Source organism: Oxyura jamaicensis, chromosome 11 (genome assembly GCF_011077185.1).
Source record: "Oxyura jamaicensis isolate SHBP4307 breed ruddy duck chromosome 11, BPBGC_Ojam_1.0, whole genome shotgun sequence".
NCBI classification, from domain to species: domain Eukaryota; kingdom Metazoa; phylum Chordata; class Aves; order Anseriformes; family Anatidae; genus Oxyura; species Oxyura jamaicensis.
In genome coordinates this window covers 8370498-8391969 of record NC_048903.1, presented here as the reverse complement: position 1 = coordinate 8391969, position 21472 = coordinate 8370498, and the positions used below count along the sequence as shown (strand labels likewise).

At 42.0% G+C, this 21472-nt stretch overlaps 1 protein-coding gene and 1 long non-coding RNA gene across 4 annotated transcripts in view; one reads left to right on the top strand and one right to left on the bottom strand.

Annotated features, from left to right (window-relative positions):
• Positions 1 to 18194: 18194 nt before the first annotated feature.
• The window catches only part of POP4 (POP4 homolog, ribonuclease P/MRP subunit), a 4631-nt gene continuing 1353 nt past the window's right edge, over positions 18195 to 21472 (bottom strand). Inside the window, exons 1-7 of one of the 3 annotated variants that reach the window (XM_035336716.1) lie at positions 21104 to 21181; positions 20936 to 20988; positions 20415 to 20638; positions 19761 to 19838; positions 19481 to 19542; positions 19055 to 19156; positions 18195 to 18575 (exon numbers count right to left, since the gene is read on the bottom strand). In XM_035336716.1, the coding sequence (XP_035192607.1) occupies positions 18439 to 18575; positions 19055 to 19156; positions 19481 to 19542; positions 19761 to 19838; positions 20415 to 20638; positions 20936 to 20988; positions 21104 to 21110 (663 nt within the window). In that variant the 5' untranslated portion in view covers positions 21111 to 21181 and the 3' untranslated portion in view covers positions 18195 to 18438. Of the gene's footprint in view, positions 18576 to 19054; positions 19157 to 19480; positions 19543 to 19760; positions 19839 to 20414; positions 20661 to 20935; positions 20989 to 21103; positions 21182 to 21472 lie in introns of those variants that run through there. The other 2 variants (XM_035336714.1, XM_035336715.1) reach the window with 2 other exon arrangements.
• Positions 20006 to 21472, top strand: part of LOC118172656 — a 4583-nt gene continuing 3116 nt past the window's right edge. Inside the window, exon 1 of the long non-coding RNA XR_004753805.1 lies at positions 20006 to 20274. This is a non-coding gene — a long non-coding RNA (uncharacterized LOC118172656). The remainder of the gene's footprint in view (positions 20275 to 21472) is intronic.

The window sequence follows — 21472 nt, the reverse complement described above, 5'->3', positions numbered from 1 at the left end:
AGCCTGTCGGTGCTGGGAGGTGCGGAGCAGGTGCCTGTGCTGGGTACTTGTGCACTTGAGTGCTGCTCCGTGCTCGACCCTGGCACCAATTGGCCCAGCTGCCCCAAGAGCTGCGTGGCAGTCCGGGGAGAATCTGTCCAGCTTAAGAAGTTAATATTTTTTTTTTTTTTTATTGTAAAACTAACAGTAAGTATACAAAACCCTGAACTGAGTATGTCAGAGCCTGTCTTATCCGCCACAGTAATTCAGATCTAACCAGCCATGGGTTGTCACTTTTAAACCATTTTTTTTGCCATATACGCTAAAATTATTCTGAATTCACTGTTGGGTTGTCATAATCAGAGTCTTCATCACTTGTTTCTCAGTACACTCACCTGTGCAGCAATCACTACATGGTAATGTGTCAGCCAAAGGCAGCATCGGGTGAGGCACAGTCTGGGGTTTGAAGATTGTGCTTACTTTCTGCCACTTCAGTTGGGAGTGGAGGTGCGTTTAGGCAGCTTCTGCATAAGGCAAGGGAAGCTTCCAAGTATACACTGCATGCCTTCAATGTTCAGTGTTAAGCAGTTGCATTTGGGAGCTGACTTGTTCCTTTTTTTTTTTTTTTTTTGGAAGCTATTCCATCCCAGTTTGAATGCCTTGAGTTGAGATATAAACTCAGAATGTAACCAGTAATCTTAATGACCATTTGATAGTCAGGCTCAGGAGCTCTTTTTTCCTGGCAGTTAAAATGAAACATTTGTGAGACCTCTTGAAAAAGCTGCTGCCCAAATTACCAGCTTTTAAAGTCTCCTTACCTTGCTCCGGTTGCGTTATCTGATCTATTGCCTCTGGCATTTTCTCTAAAACCACTTGTTTCTCAGTAGCAGAAATACCTTGCCCAACTGGGAGGCAATAATTTCAAAGCAAGTAAAGGAAACTGCAGCTGCTCAGCTGAGTCAGCCAAAGGTAAGCTCTGCAGGGGAGAAAATGGATTTTTATTATCTTCTAGTGGCAAAGTTACTACAACAGCCTGCAGGAAAAGCTTAGATTATAATACTAACAAAAACATCTGTTAAATTCTGAGCTCAGTGTATTTTTTTTTTTTTTTTAAAAAAAGCAGATGCTTTATAAAGTTATTTTGAATAAAACTTAGTGTTGAGATTCAGTTTGGGATGTTAGGAACCCACTGTGATCTTAGGATAGACAGAGGTTTTAACTAATTGACTACATGTCATTTTGTCATCAGATAAGACAGTTTGTAGCTATGGAGATACAGTGCGATATCAAGATTTTAGTGAATTGAGCATGGAATATACTCCTATTACTTAACAAGTGAATAAGTTAGCATGTGTTCATTATACACGTTAGCTGTAAGAATGAATAACCTCTGTCCTGTGCTCTGTGAGAGTGTGGTGTGCATCTGTATCCCAGTGGATTCAGCTAATCAGCATATTTTAGAAATTTTGAATTGCTGTGGTTGATTTGTGTCACGGAAGCACTACCAGCATCATTTGTGTGCTTTAGAAATGAGGTCCTTCCAAGTCTGACAGTGCAAAAATCACAGAGCCATGCTTGGCTCTGTCAATATAGATCTAAACTGAAAAATATTGCTTTCCAAAATATTACTAGTTCAAATGCATTGAAAGCACTGCCAGACAAACAGGTTTCAGAGGGTCCTTTTGGCTCCTCTCTGCCCACTTTTTGAGTTTTTCCTAGGAGCCTGGCTGCAAAATGATTGTCAGTGACCTAAGTATTCCCCAATGCAGCCTCGAGACTTGCTTGTTCCTTTTCCTTTTGTGTTAGGAAGTAATATAGGATAGATGTGCTTGTGTTTTTACAACAGCATCGCTGTACTGTGCACATGTGCAGCACTTAATTCCAAGGATCTTGAAGTGCAGCATAAATTCTAATAACCATGTGAGGGCTTGTGTCCTCCTTAGAGAGAGTAAAACCGAAACTGGGTGAGTTATATGTGGTCACATGTAGCTTGATCATTGAAATAGGAATAGTGGTTTATTTACTGTTGTTTTCAGCAGCAACTGGCCCTGGATCAAAGTGAATCACGGGGTGGCTGAGGAGCAGCCCCAGGAGCTCCTGACTCACAGCCTCATGTGCCTTGCCACAGGGTCACAGCCCAGCTCAGACATCTCATTACAAAAGCTGTCATGTGCAAAGAATTAACAACAACAACAACAACAACAAAACCTCTCTACACTTGCTAGTTTGCATCATAAGAGCCTTTGCCTTCCCTGCTCGGATCAGCAGCCCTGTTTTTCTGATCATGTGTTTGTCACCACAGCACTAGTGGGTTCTGCAGGGCTCCGTTTCAGGGCCAGTTCTCTTTAACGTTTACTTAACTGACCTGGATGCAGGACTCAAATGTGTGCTAGTATGTTTGCAGACACTAAATGATGAGGAGTTGTTGACTCCCTCAAGGGCAGAGAGGCCTTGCAGGGAAATCTTGATGAATTAGAGGGCTGGACAATCACCAGCTGTACGATATTAACAAGAGCAAGTGCCAGATTCTGCAGCTGGGATGGGGCAGCCCAGGATATACCTACAGATGGGGTGTGAGAGGCTTGAGAGCAGCCCTGCAGAAAGGGATCTTGGGGCTCTGGTTGATGGCAAGTTGAATATGAGTCAACAGTGTGCTCTGGCAGCCAGGAGGGCCAACAGACCCTGGGGCGCATCAGGCACAGCATTGCCAGCCAGAGGGCAGGGACTGTCCTGCTCTGCTCTGCGCCGGTGTGGCCTCACCTCAAGTACTGTGTGTGGGTTTGGGTGCCACAATACAAGAAGGACATAAAACTATTATAGATTGTCCAAAGGAGGGCTGCAAAGGTGGTGAAGGGTCTGGAGGGTAAGGCGTATGAAGAGCTGCTTGGTTTGTTCAGCCCAGAGCAGCGCAGGCTGAGGGGAGGCCTCATGGCGGCCCACAGCTCCCTCACGAGGGGAGCGGAGGGGCAGGCGCTGAGCTCTGCTCCCTGGGGACAGCGACAGGACCCGAGGGAACGGCATGGAGCTGGGACAGGGGAGGGACAGGCTGGGGGTTAGGGAAAGGTTCTGCACCCGGAGGTGGTCGGGCACTGGGACAGGCTGCCCAGGGCGGTGGGCACTGCCCCGAGCCTGACAGAGTTAAAGGAATGTCTGGACAGTGCTCTCAGACACAGGGTCGGATTTTTGGGTGGTCTTGTCCTGTGTGGAGCTGGGCACTGGACTCAATGATCCTTGTGGGTCCCTTCCAACTTGGGATATTCTTAGCCTATTCTATATGCAGTGCTGTACATAGCCTTTAGGTAGAGCTGTGACTTGACTGCTGAAAAACCAAAAATGACCAAGGACATAAATGGCATAGGTTAAATTTAAAAGCTGTGTATAAATACGTAATAGCTAATTGCTCTTGGGTTCTAGGAAAAAAAAAAAAAAAAGTCTGTGTGTTCTCACCAGTAAAAAAAAAAAAAAAAAAAAAAAGACATTTGTGGTTGTCACCATTATGAGGAGGTTTTCAAACACATTTTATCTTTAGGCTGTACACCAGTGTGTGTGTGTTAAGCTTTGACAGTTGTCTGTGCATCTCGGGGCTGTGGAGGCATAAGGTATTTTCCTTGTTCCTTCTTAATTTTCACTGATAAATAGCAGTGGTGAAACAAAGTTGGAGAGAGCAACGCTAAGGATTTCCCTGCTAAGTCAATTTCAGTGTCAATAGTTTGTTCTCTTCACAGTGGTCTGTAATTGTAATCACAGAAGTAGTTAAAAGATCTGATCCAAAACTTGGTAAGAGTTTTAATTTCAGTGGAGTTTTGGACCAGCATGTAACATGTAGTTCCATTGAAAGCTGGCATCTTGACTGTAAAATATGGAGGGTATTTGATCATTTTTATGTTCCGTATATGATACTATCAGTGTGTATCATTCTGCCTAATACAGTATGCTAAGCCCATGAGACATGCTAACACTTGAAATGTAAAACCATGAGCAGAACAAGTGCGCTGCCTTGCTCTTGCGGGGTCAAGTGGAGAGTGGGCAGGAGTGTGGCAGATGTCAGGAGGGCTTGCTGGACTTCTGGCGCTGGGAATACGAGGCGATGACTAAGAAGCTGTTGTCCCCAGGACCGTGGATGTGCTTTGCCTTGCAGTGCAGACCCCTCACAGCTGTCCCACACTGGCACCACTCTCCCTGCTGTGTGGAGCACCCAGCACCACATGCCCCACGTCAGCTCTGCGGCTTCTCCCATGTGGGCTGTTGGCTTGAAAGTTGAAGGGTGCTTTAAGGCTGGGAAGTGAGCATGACAGGCAAAGAAAAAAGGGGTTGTATAATTTCAGTGGAAAAGTTTCTTTTATCTAGGTTACTTAGACTCTCTCTCTTTTTTTTTCTTATTTTTTTTTTCAGGCTCTGTCTCTAACCATGCTTTCTTTCACTCTCGACAGCACGTGTGTTCCCTGAGCTTTGTGTTCATCTTTGGAGTGGATTCATCAAGTGGCTGCGACACCATGAGTCTCCACGTCTCACCGAAGAGCTGCCCAGTATGGGGCCATATGGCAAGGAAAGCTCGGAAGAAGTTTTCTCTATTTTATGGAGCTGAAGGGGTGAGTACCAAGCAACGACTAAGCAGGATGTTGGGTGTACTGCCATGTCACTATTTCTGAGTAGTGTTCATGCAGTAATGGGAGCAGGCTCTAGCTGAAATATGAAAAGGGAGGGTGAAAAAGATGTGAGGTAAGAGAGTATGAAATGTCAGAACCATGAGAAGGTGTAGGCATTCAGTGCAAAGAGGTACAATATTGGAAGAGCAACACATGAAATTAATGTCTAAATGACATGTCTAAAATAGCATTTTGCAGCACATTTGGAGAAAGTACTTTTTTGAAGCTTGACTCTCCTTCCCAAATAACATAATTCTGTGCATGTTCTTCTGAACTCTTCTGCTACTGTTGTTGTTGTATTTAAACAGGGATCTCATATTCAGTGTGCTTTTATTGCACAGTATAGTTCACGGTAAACAATTAGGTATTTCAAACACTAAACTTAGTTAAATTAGGCATTTCAAATAGTAAAATGGAGAAAAAAGCAGAGGGAACAAGAGTGTGATAATCACTTAATTTTAAAAGATGTAAATGTGTTCACTTACGATTGACTGATCAGTCAAAGACACATAAAAGAGTATCATTCAGAAACCCTGCTTTGTCCATGGATATGGCTTCTCTTTATGTGAAGAACATGCTTTGGTTTCTTTCCTTTGGAACTGTTGCCCAGGCTGTGTATGTGTGTTGCTCAGAAAGGAAAAGTCATCTCTTTGTGAGAGACATGTGCCTTGCCCCACATCAATGCCTTTTGTGCAGGCAGGTACCTGTTGTGATTGCCTGGGGCATCTGGGGAAGTTTTATGCATCTAGTGCATATTGCAGAGTTCTATGAAAGGGGAAGGAAAAAAAAAAAGTAAAAAGTAAGGAAATATTTATTTCCTTTTGTGTTCTTCAAATATAAGGGGAAACAGAAATACAGCATGTTTTCAGGGTGTTCTGCTGAAATCCTGGAAACAAAAGAGTAAACTTGACTGGGATCCCCATCCCACATGTTGGATCTTTAAATGGAGAGGTGCTGAACTGAAGGAGGACATGGGGGTTTCATATGAGGTAGGAGGAGCTTTATTGGCTTTTAGGGAGCCTGTCACTGACTGGGCTGTGCAGCATATGAGATGTGATGTAGGCCAGAATACAGAGGATGTGTGTGAAGGATTGCACCATAATTTATGAAGTGTAAAAAATATTGCCTGCTTGAGAAACCGGAGGGATTTCTTGTAATAGGAGGCGTGTGGCAGGCTGTTCAGGGACATATGAAAGGAGGAGTTAAGGTTCTTACAGAATCATAGAATATCCCGAGTTGGAAGGGACCCATAGGGATCAAGTCCAACTCCTTGCAGTGCACAGGTCTACCCAAAAGAGGTCTTGCTCTGTACATCAGCTTGAGCTGTGCAGAAATTGTCCATTGTGTGTGTTCTACCATCCTGCCTTTTGGGGAGTGGAAGGTACCTGCAAGAGTTAATGTTTCCTGAGATTTCTCTCTTTCTGGTATACTGAGATATGCAGAAGGCTTTTTTTTTTTTTTTTTTTTTTTTTTTCTCTCTCCAGAATGAAATGCTTGATCTCTAACCTCAACCCTGAAGAGCAGTTGAGGGGAGATAGGGAGATAGGGGAAGGCAGAACGCTTTGGCTCAGTACCATTTGGGCTGTCTGAATTCATCAGCTTGGGAGCCACTAGAAATGCCTCAGGCTGTATACCTCCTCCTGCACCCAACTTGGGAGAATCTCTTACCACTACTGCATGCATTAGCCTTCATTAATACAATTAGCATAATAGTGATTAGGATTCATTATTCCCTACCAAAAGATAAAGCTAGTAAGACATATCTCAGAATCAAATTCCTTAGCTCCTTGTCTTGGGATTGCTTTATTTTGGAGTTGTTTGCCTCTTTATATCCTTCCATCTCCTAGAAAAAAGAAAGCCACTTAATTGTAAAACTGTTTAGGTCAAAGAGATGCACTGAGATGATCTTTCACGCATGCTAAATAGGTGAATTGATCTATGGGACCCACACAGCTCAGACAGTCACTCAACAGTAGAAACTGCGAACTTCATCTTCTTCAAGCACAAAAGCTACTTAGTTTCCCCATGTGGAAGACTTTTTATAATAGCAATAAGACAACTCTAGAGAGAACCATCTAATATTAACTCCAGGGAGTAATCATCTAATCACAATCTGGGGGTGATTTGAAGCACTCATCTGGACCAAATGCTTCACAACACCCCAGGAGTGGTTTTATTGCATGATAGCAGTACCCCATTGAGCCTTATTGCTTAATTAAAAACAAATTCCCAAGTAATTTTTTTGCCTTTCCATAAAAACACAGTAGTACATAGCATGTATAAAACATCCATTAAATGATGGTAGATGCAAATTTACATTGTGAGATACAATCCGTTTCTTTACCACTTGGGGTTGAAGTTAAATGTAAAACCATTTCCTATAATCTGTGCACTGCTGTGTTTAGAGAGGAATAAATATGGGAAGGAGAGGTTCATTGTAGGATGCCTTGTTTTTATTAAGTGATATGTTTGGTCTCTTTACAAAGCCGTTTGACTCCCTGTCCATCTTACAAACACAATAGTCTATCATCAGTGTGGCCTTTTCTGCTACTTCCTGAAGATTTCCTTGGCTTGCTGTCCTGTTTCAATGGCGATCTTCAAGAGGAATGCTGTGTTTTTGTCTGGGGTTTCCACTTCTCTCTGGGCAGAGAAGAAAAACAGTGCAGGTGATGTAATTGGAATACGTCTAGTATACGGTACAGATGCTGCTCGGTGTCCTTCATGGGTTTTGTAGAGCAATGCAGATAAAGCCCAGTAGACACACAATACAGCCACTTTTGGTGGCTTTGCTGCACAGCTGAACTCTGCCTGCACCAGTTGCGTGGCTGAGATGTCTCAGCCTCCCACAGTTTGAGTGGATCTGCTGCAACAGCTGTAGCTGCTCAGCAACAGACACAGGTGGCAAAGGGGAAGACTAGGAAAGTCCTTTTTGTACATGCTGAGGGGTCCTAATCCTGCCTCAGGGTCCTAATCCACAGCTTTCCCTACACCTTTACAGAGTGCTTTCATAGCCCTGAAGTGATTCCCAAATGTCAGGTTCCTTAAGGATTTCAGGTGTTGTCCCTCTATTGTTGGCAGAGGAAGCAAATCCAAAGCTTTAAGTGATTGAGTGCTGGAGACATTGCTCCAAAATCCTGGCAACCACACCTCTACGGATTTTAGGCCACAGTACTGAAGTAAACGAGGGGAAAAGGGCCAGTATGACTTCTTCAGGTTAGTCACTCAGGGGTTCCTTTAATTGATTGGTGGAGATGTGCCTGCAAGTTCAATTTTTTGAAAAAAAAAAAAAAAAATAATAAAAAGCTGAGATTTAGTAATAACTATTACTCCAGTTGTCTGCATGCTGAAGCCTTCTTGTGGCACTCACAGTCTCCGGATGGAGGATGACAGATGTGTCAATCCTGCCTGCTGTGGGCTCCACTCAGTGCTGCACAAAGCCTTCTGTTTTTCTCCATCAGATGGTGGTTCACAGGGGCTGGTGGGAGCTAAAGCCGTGTGTGATGTGTGAGTACTGCTGACAGCAGGCCGCAGCATTCAGGATTCTTACTAAAGAGGCAGCAGGCTTTGTCCTGTATTTAGATTTCGGAGAAAAAAAAAAAAAAAAAAAAGGGTAAGTTTGTTTGTTTGTTTGGTGAACCACTTAGCTAGAATGTTTCGCTGATTCCATTTTTAACAGCCTGTTAGAGGGATGTTAGGTGTTACCGTGGACAATTTGTTAAAAATGGCTTGTGGCATTGTAGTAATGAAATGAACAAGAGTAAAACTAGCTGCTGCTCCTGCTGCCTAAGATTAGTAAGGGTGGTACATAGCATAATAAATCTGTCTATTTAAAACTCTTCTGTAGCAACCTGGGACGCTGCCAGGTCAGGAAAGGACATGAAAGGACCTGACTGTTCTTGAACAATAAACATTTTTACCTGAAAGATCTCTGCTGGCTTTATTAGAATCGCACAACTAGGAATGCCATTATCTTGCTTTGATGTGGCTCTCTAGAGCTGGCTGCTCGTACAGCTGACACAAAGCACATAGCCAACAAAGGGAAGTCCTAATGGGCTTTGATACCTTTAGTAAAGAGTTTCTCAACCCCTCAGCTGCATGTCATTTCATAAATGCTCATTTCATCTTACCCCATCTTGGAGATGGCTGTATGCAGCGAGGTGAGCACATGCCCTTAGCTAAGGGACAGGGTTCTGCAGCCTTGCTGCTGTCAGGCTTGCCCAGCCCTGTCACACTGGCTCAGCGCAGGGCTGCTGGGGCATTCAGCAATGCTTTTTGCCTGCTGCAGCAGGAGCGTGTCCGTAGGACAGTGCGGGGAGCTGCCCTGGAGCGGGCCTCAGGAGCGCAGTTGCAGCCGTCGTGGAGCTGCTCCCACTGCTTTTTTTGCAAGTAGGTCTTGAAGCAGGATATGGGTTTTATTGGCCTGCCTAACAGTGAGAAAAAACAACCATACCTTTGTGGCAGCTGGTCACGCTGGGCAGCTGCATGCTGCTGGGTGAGGAAAGGCATGTTGCTCAGCTGCAGGTCTCACTCTGAGTGACAGTAGCAATGCTGAAGTACAGACCTCGCCTATTTTCTCATCTGAGCATGTATTTTAAGCTTTAGGTATAATATGATGTTTATTCTGCGTCCTACGTTTATGTGGCCTTCAGCAAGATGAAGTGTTAAGGTTCTTACTTTGATGGTTCTGGGAGACGTATGGCTTCTAAGAATGCATCCCATGTGAGTGAAACGAAAGGTACGATGTTTTAGCAGTTGGAAATGCCTCTCTTAGTTTGGTTCTGTTTCCTGATTTCATTTTGGCACAAAAAATAATTTAGAAAACGTATTTGCAGAAAGTAAAATCACTTGTTATGGAAACCTCAGAGAAAGGCAGCTGACATAGGGTAAGGCATGCACCAGATTAGCTGTACACATAGGCATGGCAAAAAAGCAAGTTCACGTAGGGTAAGGGAGCAGTCCCTAGGCACTGTCTGCTTCACGGCTGTTTTTTTTTGTGTTAGAACAGAGGAAAAAAAATCACTTAAAACCTGTGAGCATCTGGCTCCATCTGCTGGTACAAAGCAAAATATATTGCTCTAAGCATAGAAAGAGGTGGGATTTCTATTTTATGCTAGCTGCAACAGAAAACAACAAAAAATAGTAATAAATGAACTGCCTGTGTGTCAGAACTGAGCCACAGGATGTTAACGGAGTTTTCTTGAAGGTACAAACCATTCTGCTGCCTAGGAAGAAAGCTTTATTTTTCTCATAAGCACATGGCCCAAAACTGGCATCTTCCAGAGCACAATATCCATCCTGCACGAAAAGGATGTTTGCTCAGGGTGTGGACTATACCAGCAAAGCTTGATGCCTCTGAAGGTGCTCATGTTGTCCCCTGCCATGCAGCTGTAGGAAACACTTTGTTTCCCACTCCCCCAAAATATCTTTGACAAAATATCTAGAATTCATGATACCTCTTCCTGAAAATGCTGGCTGGAGAGAAGGAGAGATGAACAGTTGAACAGTTCTTTGAGATAGACTGCCAGGAGTCAAAAGAAAATAAAGCTGTTTTAGCACTTCACCAAACAGTGATTGTTGTTACAGTGCGTATTGTATTGCGCATGCTTAATCGAGCTTGATTACTCAATCTGTTCACCTTAGGAACTCACTTTGTGTTAATTATGGAAGTAAGCCATTGCATGAAAACAGAAAATCTCAGGTTTTCTAAGGTATCCTAAAGAATTGACCCAGCTTTATATCTTTTTTTTTTTTTTTTTTAAATTGAAGTAGAAGCAAAGGAAATTATGTTGGTGCAGTGCTGCCAAAAGCTGTTTTTTCACAAGTCATTGCAAATAGGAGGCATTGCACCGTGAATGCAAAATAAAAAAATAAATGTCTTGTATTTTTCTTATTTCATTTCCATCATTTCCATATATGTATGTATGTGTTTTTTTTTTCTTTTTTTTTTTTTTCCCCTCTTGGAGATTGAGCCTAGATTATGGGGCCTCATAATCTTTGCATGAAGAATAGGTTTTCAATCCAAACTACTGCATGATAGAACTGTGGGAATGCAGGTGAGGGAGTATAAACGGAATGGCTTTGCTACTTCTTGCCCTTACTGTGCCACTCTACAGCTAACATGATTGGTGAGTTATTTGCATGCAGCACTCATCTGAGGGGACACCTGTTTGAAGATCTGCTTGGAAAGAACATGTTCATGTCAGTCCAGTCCTTGTATGGCAGGCAATCATTTCAAAAAATAAATCACCAAAGTGAGAACTAGCCAGGGTTTCTCATAATGGCCTCAGCAGAGAGGCTGAGTGAGAGGTAGAACTAATCTTTACTGTTCAGTGTCATACTTTGAAGCAGTACCAGGTGCCATACAGAGGGAAGCATGTGGTTCCTGAGGTTTCTTCTTGAAGCTGCCTACAATTCCCCCCCAGCACATACACAGTTAACTTTCAGCTTCATCCTGTTTCATTTCATTGGTGGTTCCAAAGTCTGACTTCTGGGGTTTGTGGTTCTCTCCGTATCCCAGGGATTATTCTAAAGAGATGCACTCACCTTTTTGAAAGATATCATAAGGGCAGCACCTCTTGCTGAAACTAACAGTAGATAAATACTACAAGCATCTTTTATTATAAGTTTCAAAACCACAACAAATCCTGCCTGGAGTATGTTTGATAAATCAGATCTTTTGTAGACATCTGGAGATTGTGTTTGCAAATCCCCAGCCAGCTTGTTTTGTAGTTATTGTTACCATAATTCAGGTTAATGTTGTTGCCATGTTTTACTTCCTAAAACACGTGGTGCTTTATGGCTGGGGGAGGAAGGAGAAGAAAAAAAAAAAAAAAAAGAAAAAGAAAAAAGGTGGCTGCCTTGGAACAGAAGTTCTTGTAAAAGCCTTCATGGAAGCTTCCTGTTTGGAGAAACAAATGTCAAATCAATTGTCCTAGCTCAGAACTACTGTTCTGAAAATGCAGCTGTGGAAAGAGATTACTTGGGTACTGTGGTGGCGAGTACGTAAGGGTCTAGACTGAGAAGTATGAAGCAACATAGACCAAAAATAACAAACAGAACAAGTAAACTTTTAGGTTTTCTTGCGAAGACTTGCTTAAAAAATACTAGATCCCAAGTGAGAATGTTCATGCCAAGTTTGAAATCTCATTTGATGTTTTATAACTGTTATAATCTGTGACATTATATATAACAGTTATAACTTTTTAATTAATTATATATAACTGTTTATATATAACTGTTTAATTATATATAACTGTTATAATCTGTAACCTTGCAAATAGGGTCTCATAACAGAAAGGGCGAGTCCCTTGACTATTACCTCACAAAAAAGGAGATGCTCCAATAGGTTACAGTTCTGAGACAAATTTGCAGGGCTGGTTTACGTCTGCGTAATACTACTCAAAAGGACCTAAGCCGAGCACTTCACGTTGTTTGAAGGTATTTGTAGGTACGTGATCAGCTGTACACAGCTGTTCCAGTAATGTTAGCCTTTAAGTATAACAAGCACAATCCAACAAATCCTTTATCCACTGAAATGTTGTTGCGGGGAGGGGCATGGAGATAAGACACAGATTCAAGAAAGTAAAGAAGAGCTTATTTTCCTTTTTGTCTCTCCTTATTCTTCTGCATTTATATGCAGAAGAAATGGAAGCTCCCAAGGAGCCCAGGCTGCAGAAAGATTCCACGTGCCAGTGCTCTTTTTCCTCTCATTATCATACGCTTGCTATCAAACTCTAATTTTTGAAATAAAAAACCTGCAGGATTCTTTATTGGCACTATTAAACCTTCAATCTTCATTATTTAGGATGGCTACTTACCTTTTACTCAATGAAGTCATAATGCAACTGCTCCTATAAAAACTATTGAAATGGCTACTGTGGCAGCAAGTAGATTTTCCTTCGTGTAAAATAATCCTCTGTGAATGAGACATAACTATCATTTACATTAATTAGGCAGCCATATAATGGGGTGTTCAATAGCTATTACATCATTTAAATTCTTCAGTGAGCACCTCAGCCACCCAAGAACTATCCAGCTGAACATTTTTAAGTCCATAATTTTGAAATAATCCTTTAGAGGAAGAATATGCATGGCAGAGTGTTGCAGACAATTTCACACACAAAAAAAGAATAATTTGGATTTATGGGGTTATTTTAACATTTCCAGGAGGTGCGCAATCCTATTTTTCTCTGCCCCCCAAAATAACAAAGCTATTAAGTGGAATCAGTATGGGGGCTGATACCGTGTGTACACCAGAAGCTGGTCACGGAGCTTGTATTCAGAGGTCTTCCCTGACAGCTGGATGCACGTAAACACTGAGCAAGTTTCCTTAAACACTCTGTTATAAGCCTGGGGCCCTCGCCTGCATCGCGCAGCTGGGAAGCTGACTCAGACAAATGAGTGCCATCCTGCTGGTGGTTTGGTTTTTCAGCTTCTGCCTTTAACAAGCATGGGAGGTCTTCAGCATTTGCATTCAATTTTGATTGTTGCTTTAAAATTTGTGAGCTCAAAGCAAACTCCTTTGGCATTTCTGGTAATATCATACTTGCCAGGAACTATTTTAATGGATGTTCTAACTTTATTATTATATATTTTCACATATTTTAAGATCTGAGTCACAGTCAAAAGTTTGCACACATCATAAAGCCAGGAGCTTGTTCTGAGAGCTGAAAGAAACGAGGCTGAATTTATTAACTAATATGGCAGGAAGAGCTTTGTATTAATAGGCCTGTACTGCAAATCTTTAATGTGCTGTTCAGCTGCCTATAGAAGATGATGGTTATGAGGAGAACTGTCAGTATCTGAAATGACAAATAGCATGTTTTAAATCAGTTTTGCTGGGCAAGAGTTAGGTCCTATGGGAATAGCTCCAAATGGAATGAAAAAAAAATCTTAAATTGTTGTCTCAGGTTGTGACTTTTCATTCAGAAACCTGGTTCAAAACTGTCAGTCATGTTCCTTTGGTCAATTGTATACGGGATTTTTTCTCTGCTTAATGGTTATAAGGTACTGTACCTAATCTGACTGATATAGTAGCGAGTAGCAGAGCCTCTTGGTGGGGATAGCTCATAATTCAGTGTTAAATGTTGCTGGGACCTCTCTAGTTTTCCACAATCCCCATCTCCATGCAGACTGTAGAGAGCTAGGTGTCAGAAACCACCTGTAGGTAGAGCACTAGGTTCCCTTGGTTCCGCAGCCCAGGTTTGTATTTGCCAGATGCAAATGCTCCTCCCAGCAGCAGTGGATGCGTGATCCTCTGTTTTTCACATTTGAATGTTAATTTAATTAAACTAGTACACTGAGAGAGACTTCTGTCTTACCAGAACACTACATATTCATCAAACACTGTGGGAGATGTAATTCAGAATAGAAATGACAGAATTAACAATGGGGAATGTGAGGCAAAGGTGGGTCAAACCTCTGTGAAATTACATGGGACTGGTCACTGTTGCCACGTCATCTGGAATCATACTTCTTAATCTGGTACACAGGACCACGGTCTGGTGAATGCTGACGTACAAAAAGCTTTGTAAATCCAGTTTTTCTTTCTGTTTAAGGTGGGTGTTTGTTATATCGGTCAACTAATGTACTGTACTCACCAAGGCCCCCCATGCTAACTTGCTGACTTTGGGTGCAAGAAGCAATACAGCTGGGATGAGGAACAGCTGATGGAGGTTAGTCATCCAGAGTACTCAGGTGTTTGCTGTATCAAGAGACCTTGCTTGGAGTTTGTTGCCAAGGGGACCAATTGTTGGACATGTGCTTCAGCTGCAGTGTTGTAGAAGGCTGGCCAGAAAGAGCTGCTTCTGGCTGGTGGGACCCTCCTTTTGTGCCGGTCCTCCTGAGATCTCTCCTGGAGTGTAGGCTGAAGAAGGCTGTGGGAATATTGGTGCCAAAAAGGAGAATTCATGGGCTGCTGAAACCTCGTACTTGCATTGCCTACAGTAAGATCATTGCAGAAGCAGGGAGAGCTTAATTTCAGAAATGTTAATGTGGGCTGCGGGAGGGGTACAAATAGCAGCTGCTAGGAGTTATCCATCCAGCGGTCTTCAGGGTGGAAGTGTGAGAGAATGCAGTAGGAATAATAAGGCAGCTGAAACTTTTTGTTAGTTAGATGACCTACCTCTGTCTTTTTAGACTTGTAGATGGGGGATGGATGTGTGTAACTGCTCTGGTAATGGGCTAAGGAATTGGCCTGTTCAGGTAAAAGCAGTGCCGCTGCTCTTTTTGAGAAGACACCGTGCCTGCTTTCTGAAAATATGCTGCTGATGCAGAGGAGCAAGCAGTTGTTTCAGGTGAATGGCTCTCACAGCACAGTGGGTCATAGCTGCTTTTTAAGGGAATTTTAAAAGGTGTGGAAGGAGGTATGGAAAAATATGAATTTGGTTATGTGAAATAAGGAAGTATAAAAAATATGAAAGAAAGTATAAAAACACTTCGGATAGCAAATTCTAGGATGTGACTTAACTTTAAGTATTTCCTACAGTGAATTATTTTGGGGTTTGAGACAGAGCTTGGGTTTGTTTTCCCCTTTCCAGTTTAAATGTTCAAAATGCAGTAAGTGGATAGTTTAACCTAGTTTTATACCACAACCGGTGATGTAATCTGAACTGAAACGGTTGTATGAATATGTGTATCTTTATTATACACATGTAGTAATATGAGAGCAGAAACGTGTGAGTAAGGTAGTTTGACAGTGTATTTGTTCATGGTTGTTGATTATTCCCCAGTTAGCTTTTTCTCTGGAGAGTCTGGGTATAAAAATCATTAAGAAAAATGTGTCCCTGCTGCATGCAATTCTGAGTTCAGTGTAAGAAGGAAGGGGTATGTTAGAGACCGCTGTGATTAGTTCCCCAGTTTGCTAGTATTAAATCCATTAAGTATTTACTGTCTCAGCTAATGAGGAGATGGGGGAATGGTTGTGAATCAGCAGGGGAAGAATGGCAAGCAGTCATTTTTGCGTTACCAGTTTCCAAGAAAGGTCCTTCACAAGCAACAGGGAGCTTACTGCGTTCTAGTGAGGGATGAACCTGGAGACAGCAGATACGAGTTTGGTTTGAGCAGCCTGTGGGTAGACAGCAATACCAGTGGTGTACAGGAGAGATTTAGCATAAGTAAGTGATTTGTGGGGGCTGTTTCGAACACCTCACTGAGTCATTACGGAAGGGCCTCTTCAGGTGATTTACCAACTGCAGTAAAGGTGTCTTGAATGCTTTGGCTGCTCAGATCTCTTGTTAGTCTTCATTTGTCATCTGTCTTTATGCGCTACGAGCATGCGATTACCTTGAGGAGACCTTTGAACATCTCTTCAGTACTCTTCACTGTAAATAATGAATACCTGGCTGTTATTTATCAAAAGGGACCGCTAAGCAGCATTTGTCTTCTGGTCACTGAAGTAGTTTAACAAATGGCAATGGTAGTAGCTAGGGGATGTTACATCCTATTCATCTGCGTGTCCGTACGGCAGGGTATGGTATGTCCTTAGGCACGATGTTTCATTGTGCTGCAAATTCCAATTTGTATGGCATCTCCATTAATTATGTCTATTCAAGACATCCATTAATGGTCTTTCCTGTTAATTAACAGGACTATGCCAATAAAATTCTATTAGTTTCCCCCTATTAATTTAATATTATAGGCATTTAACAGATGTCTTAATTGGATGTTACACTGATAGCTGTAAGCAAAATTAAAACTAGGTCATTGTCCTGCAAGGGAAGTTTCTACTCTGATTTATGATTTCTAGCACTTCATTTTTCCTTCTGGATTCTTGTAGGAAACTAATGGATTTCAGCAAACTTAGACCCAAGATATTACTCTCCCTTTTATACATTACTCTAACAACTTCAAAACACCTTGATTTTGCTTCACAGATATTAACTGTAAAAAGCTTCTAGCCTTTGTCACTTTTGAATGTTGTGTTTTCAAAAGCTTTTTCAGCATCTCTCCTAGTTTTCCTTTAGTGTGAAATGACTTATTTTTTCAGTCAATAAATGTATGAAGTAGTTGGAATGGAAATAAAGGGGTTAAAGTCCTGAATTCAGAGGGGGTAGAGGAGGACTGTCTTCTTGTAAACGGATATTGAATAACAGCATAGGCAAACTGATTGGGGTCTGGGTCAGCGATGCTTAGGCTGATCTGTCTCAGCAATCCTCCCTGGGAGAGGCAGCTCTTGTAACCCAAATGAGGGCTGACTGGCTTGGTCAGTTCTCATGGGTCTGCTAAATGGCTCGTGTGCATTGCAGTGCTGCTGTAAGAGCACCACTTCTCTGCTTGAGCTATGCTCCTAATGCTGGTACCAGGCTTCACTGTGCAGTGTATGTGAGAACAGCTACCTTCTTAAAGCTTTCCTAGTTGGCTACAAACACTGGAATGGTGGCAGGGAAGAGTTCTTCATAATTATGGAAGTGAATTTACAAATGAAACTAAAAAAAATCTGAAAGCTTTAAGTGTAAATATCATTTTTTTAAAGTGATCTAAATACAGGGATTGTTTATCTCCCAGACAAGTCAAACCTGACTAACAGATGTGATTTGGAGGGACTGAATTGGACTTCAAAACAGTCATCTGGGATTCCAGAAAGGATGCTGGGAAGTACTGAGTAAAAAACAGGGTATGAAAAACAGAGATAAAGGGGTTGAGGACACTTCTAATGACTTGGATGTAATTTAAGTACCAAGTAATTCTCTACTTGAAACACAGAACTACTTAAGTCTGATAACTTCTATGGTAATGCTCAACTTAATGCTCAGCTAAGAGCCTGTTAATTTTAAACACCTCATGGTCCAGAACCTAGCTGACTGTTTTGGAATTCTGAATTACCATGTAAGCTCAAAAGACAGCTTTAATATTTATATTCCTCCATTTAGAAAACTCTTAAAATAGCACAAATAATTGCAGACTAACATAAGTGGTTTTACTGACCTTGGTATTTATTAGTCATAGTATAATACTAATAATACTGAACTAATAATACTTGCATTATTAATATTTAATGCAAGTTAAATACTGAGGCATCCCCTAGGGTTTAGGGGTAGAAAACAATCCAGAGATGTTTCTTGATGCTCTTAAAATGAATTCTGCACTATGCTGTCAGGAAAAGATACCTTTTGCAGTACAAACACCTTTGCTGCTGACATGCAGAAGACCTTTTCCCTAATGCTCGCATTAAAAGGTTTTTCAGAATAGCATATATGGAGCATGAACTACTCATCTGCTTAGTACTTGGCTTTGGCTAAATGCAATTTAGAATTTAACTATGAAAGCTAGACAAACTGCTATAGCCAGTCTGTATGCTTAAATTTTTCACTTATGTACCACTTACCTACAACACTATTAACCACTGAACAGAGATACTTGAGGTAAAACCTATCTGCATATTCTTGTACTAGGCAAAGATGTTGATGTTCACCCAGGAGCAATGGTTATAGAAAAGCAGTTTTCTTCAGCTTCTGTCTCCTTATATGGAGAAAATAGCAGATCTCGCCCAGTTTATACTGTAACAGTAACATATCAAAGTTCAAAGAAAATCTTCATTGCAAATATATGATTAATAAACTAAAACAGAAGCCAGGTAATCAGTACTAAATTTAATAAAAGGCAGAATGTTACATACATACAAATAATGCAACTAAACTCCAACAGCCTGACAGACTGCTTTCAAGGCAACAGAAGCTAGTCTTCAGTATGAAGAAATGCTCTAGAAAACCTTCAAAGAGCTAATTCCATTTTCAGTTTGCCAGAACACCTGGTTCTCAAACTGCAGGAAAACAGTAGGCATTTTTATTAAATATACTTCTGATCTGCTATGAAGTCATAGGTCAATAGTTCCTTTCAGCTTGAACTTCTTTGCAGATCGCTCACTTGCTCTGAGCTGGAACTTGCTTCCGTAGATGTAGGAAATGAATCCATCAATCTCCAAGCTAAATACATTGTTAAGTTTGGGAACAACTGAAAATGCAAAAGGAAATAAATTAGTGAAAAAGGACTAAAATCCCTGTTCAAAACAGATATACCACAGGATATTATTCACACATGGCCTTCAGGTTTGCCACAATTCAAGTTTATGCTTTATTAAGAGAAAAACATAACCTAAACCTCTATCTTAAATGGCAGTTAACTGAAAGTTAGTCCTCTTTTACAAGCATGCAGTAAGTGTTGCAGAGAACATCAAGTAAATCAGATGAATACACCACATGCATATTAGGTTCACTGGAAAGGTTTTCTCTTGCTCACTTCTACTGAATACTTTTGGTAAGATACTGGGCTTTTACATTGTTGGTAAAAACACTGACTTCTGCTACTATGCAAAGAACTCAAAGGACTGATACAGAACAGAGCACTACCACACATTTGCTCAGAAGCAGTATGAATTTAAGAAATTTTGGTTATTCAAATTGTAAGAAGCACTGAAAAAAACTCTAGTATACCTTTTAATTTGTCATCTTCAGTGATAATTTTGAAGACATGTTTAAATTCCTGTAGAATGATTCCTGTTATCCCAACATAAGAGGGACACTTTGATTTTGTGACTGAAGGAACAAGAATACACATGCATTAGAAAAACTCAGCTGCAGTTTGTCTGCTGTTCTACAGTTGTCTCATGATTTCAAAAGCTCGTTGTAATATTCTGAAACAATGCAGTTATAACTGGTAGAACTCAATTTTCTTTGCAATCAGGTTTTCAAAAGTAGTTAAAAGTTAAGTGGAATTAGTTAATGGAGAAAGCATTAATCACAGTAACAACTATGTGATTCTAGACTTGATGCCAGAAGAATTTAAAAATAAGCATCTGAAATATAGGACAGCCTACTGAACTTCAGTTTTTTGGAAAAAAAACAACACAATCAGAATACCTGTAACAATAGCTCCATGGAGATCAGCTTTTAGCAGTTTGGCCTGAACCATCTGTGGTTGCCTTGGAGAAGAGGGTGGGATCAGAGAAGGGAAGAAAAATATATGGAGAACAGTAGGTTTACAGAGTGTGATTGTGACTACTGAAATCACTGTCAGTCAAAACTCATTTTACAGGTTTATCTACACTCTTTTTATAAATCTGATGCTTCAAGAAGTAAATCAGTAAACCTGAAAATAATTACTAATCAAACCCACTAATTTTAATATATCTCAACTTACGTATCTGGTTTAAGTCCATAACATAGGTCTCTGATATACTGTTTCCACAGTTCATGCAGTGGTAAAAAGATTGCATATCTGCAGTTAAAAGGCAAAAGTTATTATACAAAACTTAATTATCAAAAAATCTGTTGCTTGATTACTGAAATCGATGTTAGTCTTAACTCTTTAAATATAGGTGAGCTATATGATCTGCTCTAATACCTTGCATGGGAAGTAGGCCACTCTAACTAACAGGTTTGTTTTTATGAAAACAAACTAAATAGCCTCCTATCAACCCAAAACAGTGACACATTAAGATTTCTACTCCCCTACCTCCCTCCTTACTTCATCTTACAAACAAGGACTTGATTCAACATGTATTAAGTTGAGAAACTTGATACAAAATTTTGGTCAGAGTTTAACTTTTAAAAACAGAAATCCAAGGCAAAATTGTATTTGGTTTTGATTTCTTGTATTTGGGTACACAAGAGGAAAGAGAACCCAGTAACAAGTTTCTATATGTTCAGCCAAAGTAGCTGCTCTTTTAATAAGTTAATTGCCACAGAGGAACAGACTGACTGTATGTCCTGAGGAGTGAGTAGCCACATATGTGTTCCTGGTTTATACTTCTTTAATGAACTGCTCACACAAAGAAAGTATTTTAGATCTTACCTCTGCTGTTCAGGTTCGATTTCAAAAAGACGCATTTCTCGCCTCTGCTTGGCAGTAAGACTTTTAGTTTTCTTCCTCTTTTGCTTTTTTCTTTTTTTGGCATAATGCTCCAGAATTACAGCTTTCCGAGATAACACATCCTGGATGGCTTCATCTTTCATTTTTGGCATGCTACGCTTCAGGAAAGCACTTACAAAGGCTTTGGCCTCTTCTGACCTCTGAGGCTGAAGACATTTTGACAAGGCACTTTACAACCTTAGAGTTAATGAAACTAAAACAGCTGCAGCGGCCTGCTAGCCTCACCGGTGACTAAGCCGCCCAGTAATCCCCCGAGAGCAGCACTAACCTACCTCACGTGCTGAAGCCCCACCTGGCCGCCAGGCGGCCAAGCACAACACGCCCCGGGCTTTCCCCCCTCTACCCCCGCGTCCACACCTCGGGGAGCCTCCGGAAACGACCCCGACGCTCCCCGGCGGCCCCCAGCCCCTTAGCCCCCGCCGGGTGCCCGGGGCCGGCGGTACCTGCAGGCATAGCTCCTCCGTCGCCTGGCGAGGCGGCCCGCCGTACAGCGCACCTGCACAGGGCACAGAGCGGGGCCGTCAGCCGTACGCGCCCCTGCACAGGGCACGCCAGCGGGGACCGGCGGCCCTCAGGGGGCCCCGGGCCCCGCTCCCCCCCGCCCCGCTCACCCTCCATGGCGGCGGCGCCGGGCGCGGGCTGCTGACGCGCCCGCGCGTGCGCAGAGGCCGCGGGCTCAGTGCCTGCCCGCCGCCGCTTTTACCCGCCGGGCGGCCTCCGGGGTGCGCATGCGCGGTGCTGCACCCGCCCGCCTCCCGAGGGGCTGTGAGGGGTTGTGGCGGTCCGCCGGCGGGGGTTGGGCCGCTGCCGTGCTTCGTTAGCGGGGTGATTAAAAATAACATTGAAGACACTATAACTTGGCTAATTAGTTTCACAAATTCTTACCGCAATGCGGTAATTGTGCCAGAGCTATTTTCTCGGGACAGAGAGAAAATACGGGCAGGTAGTGATAGGACAAGGGAGACCAGCTTGACACGGGG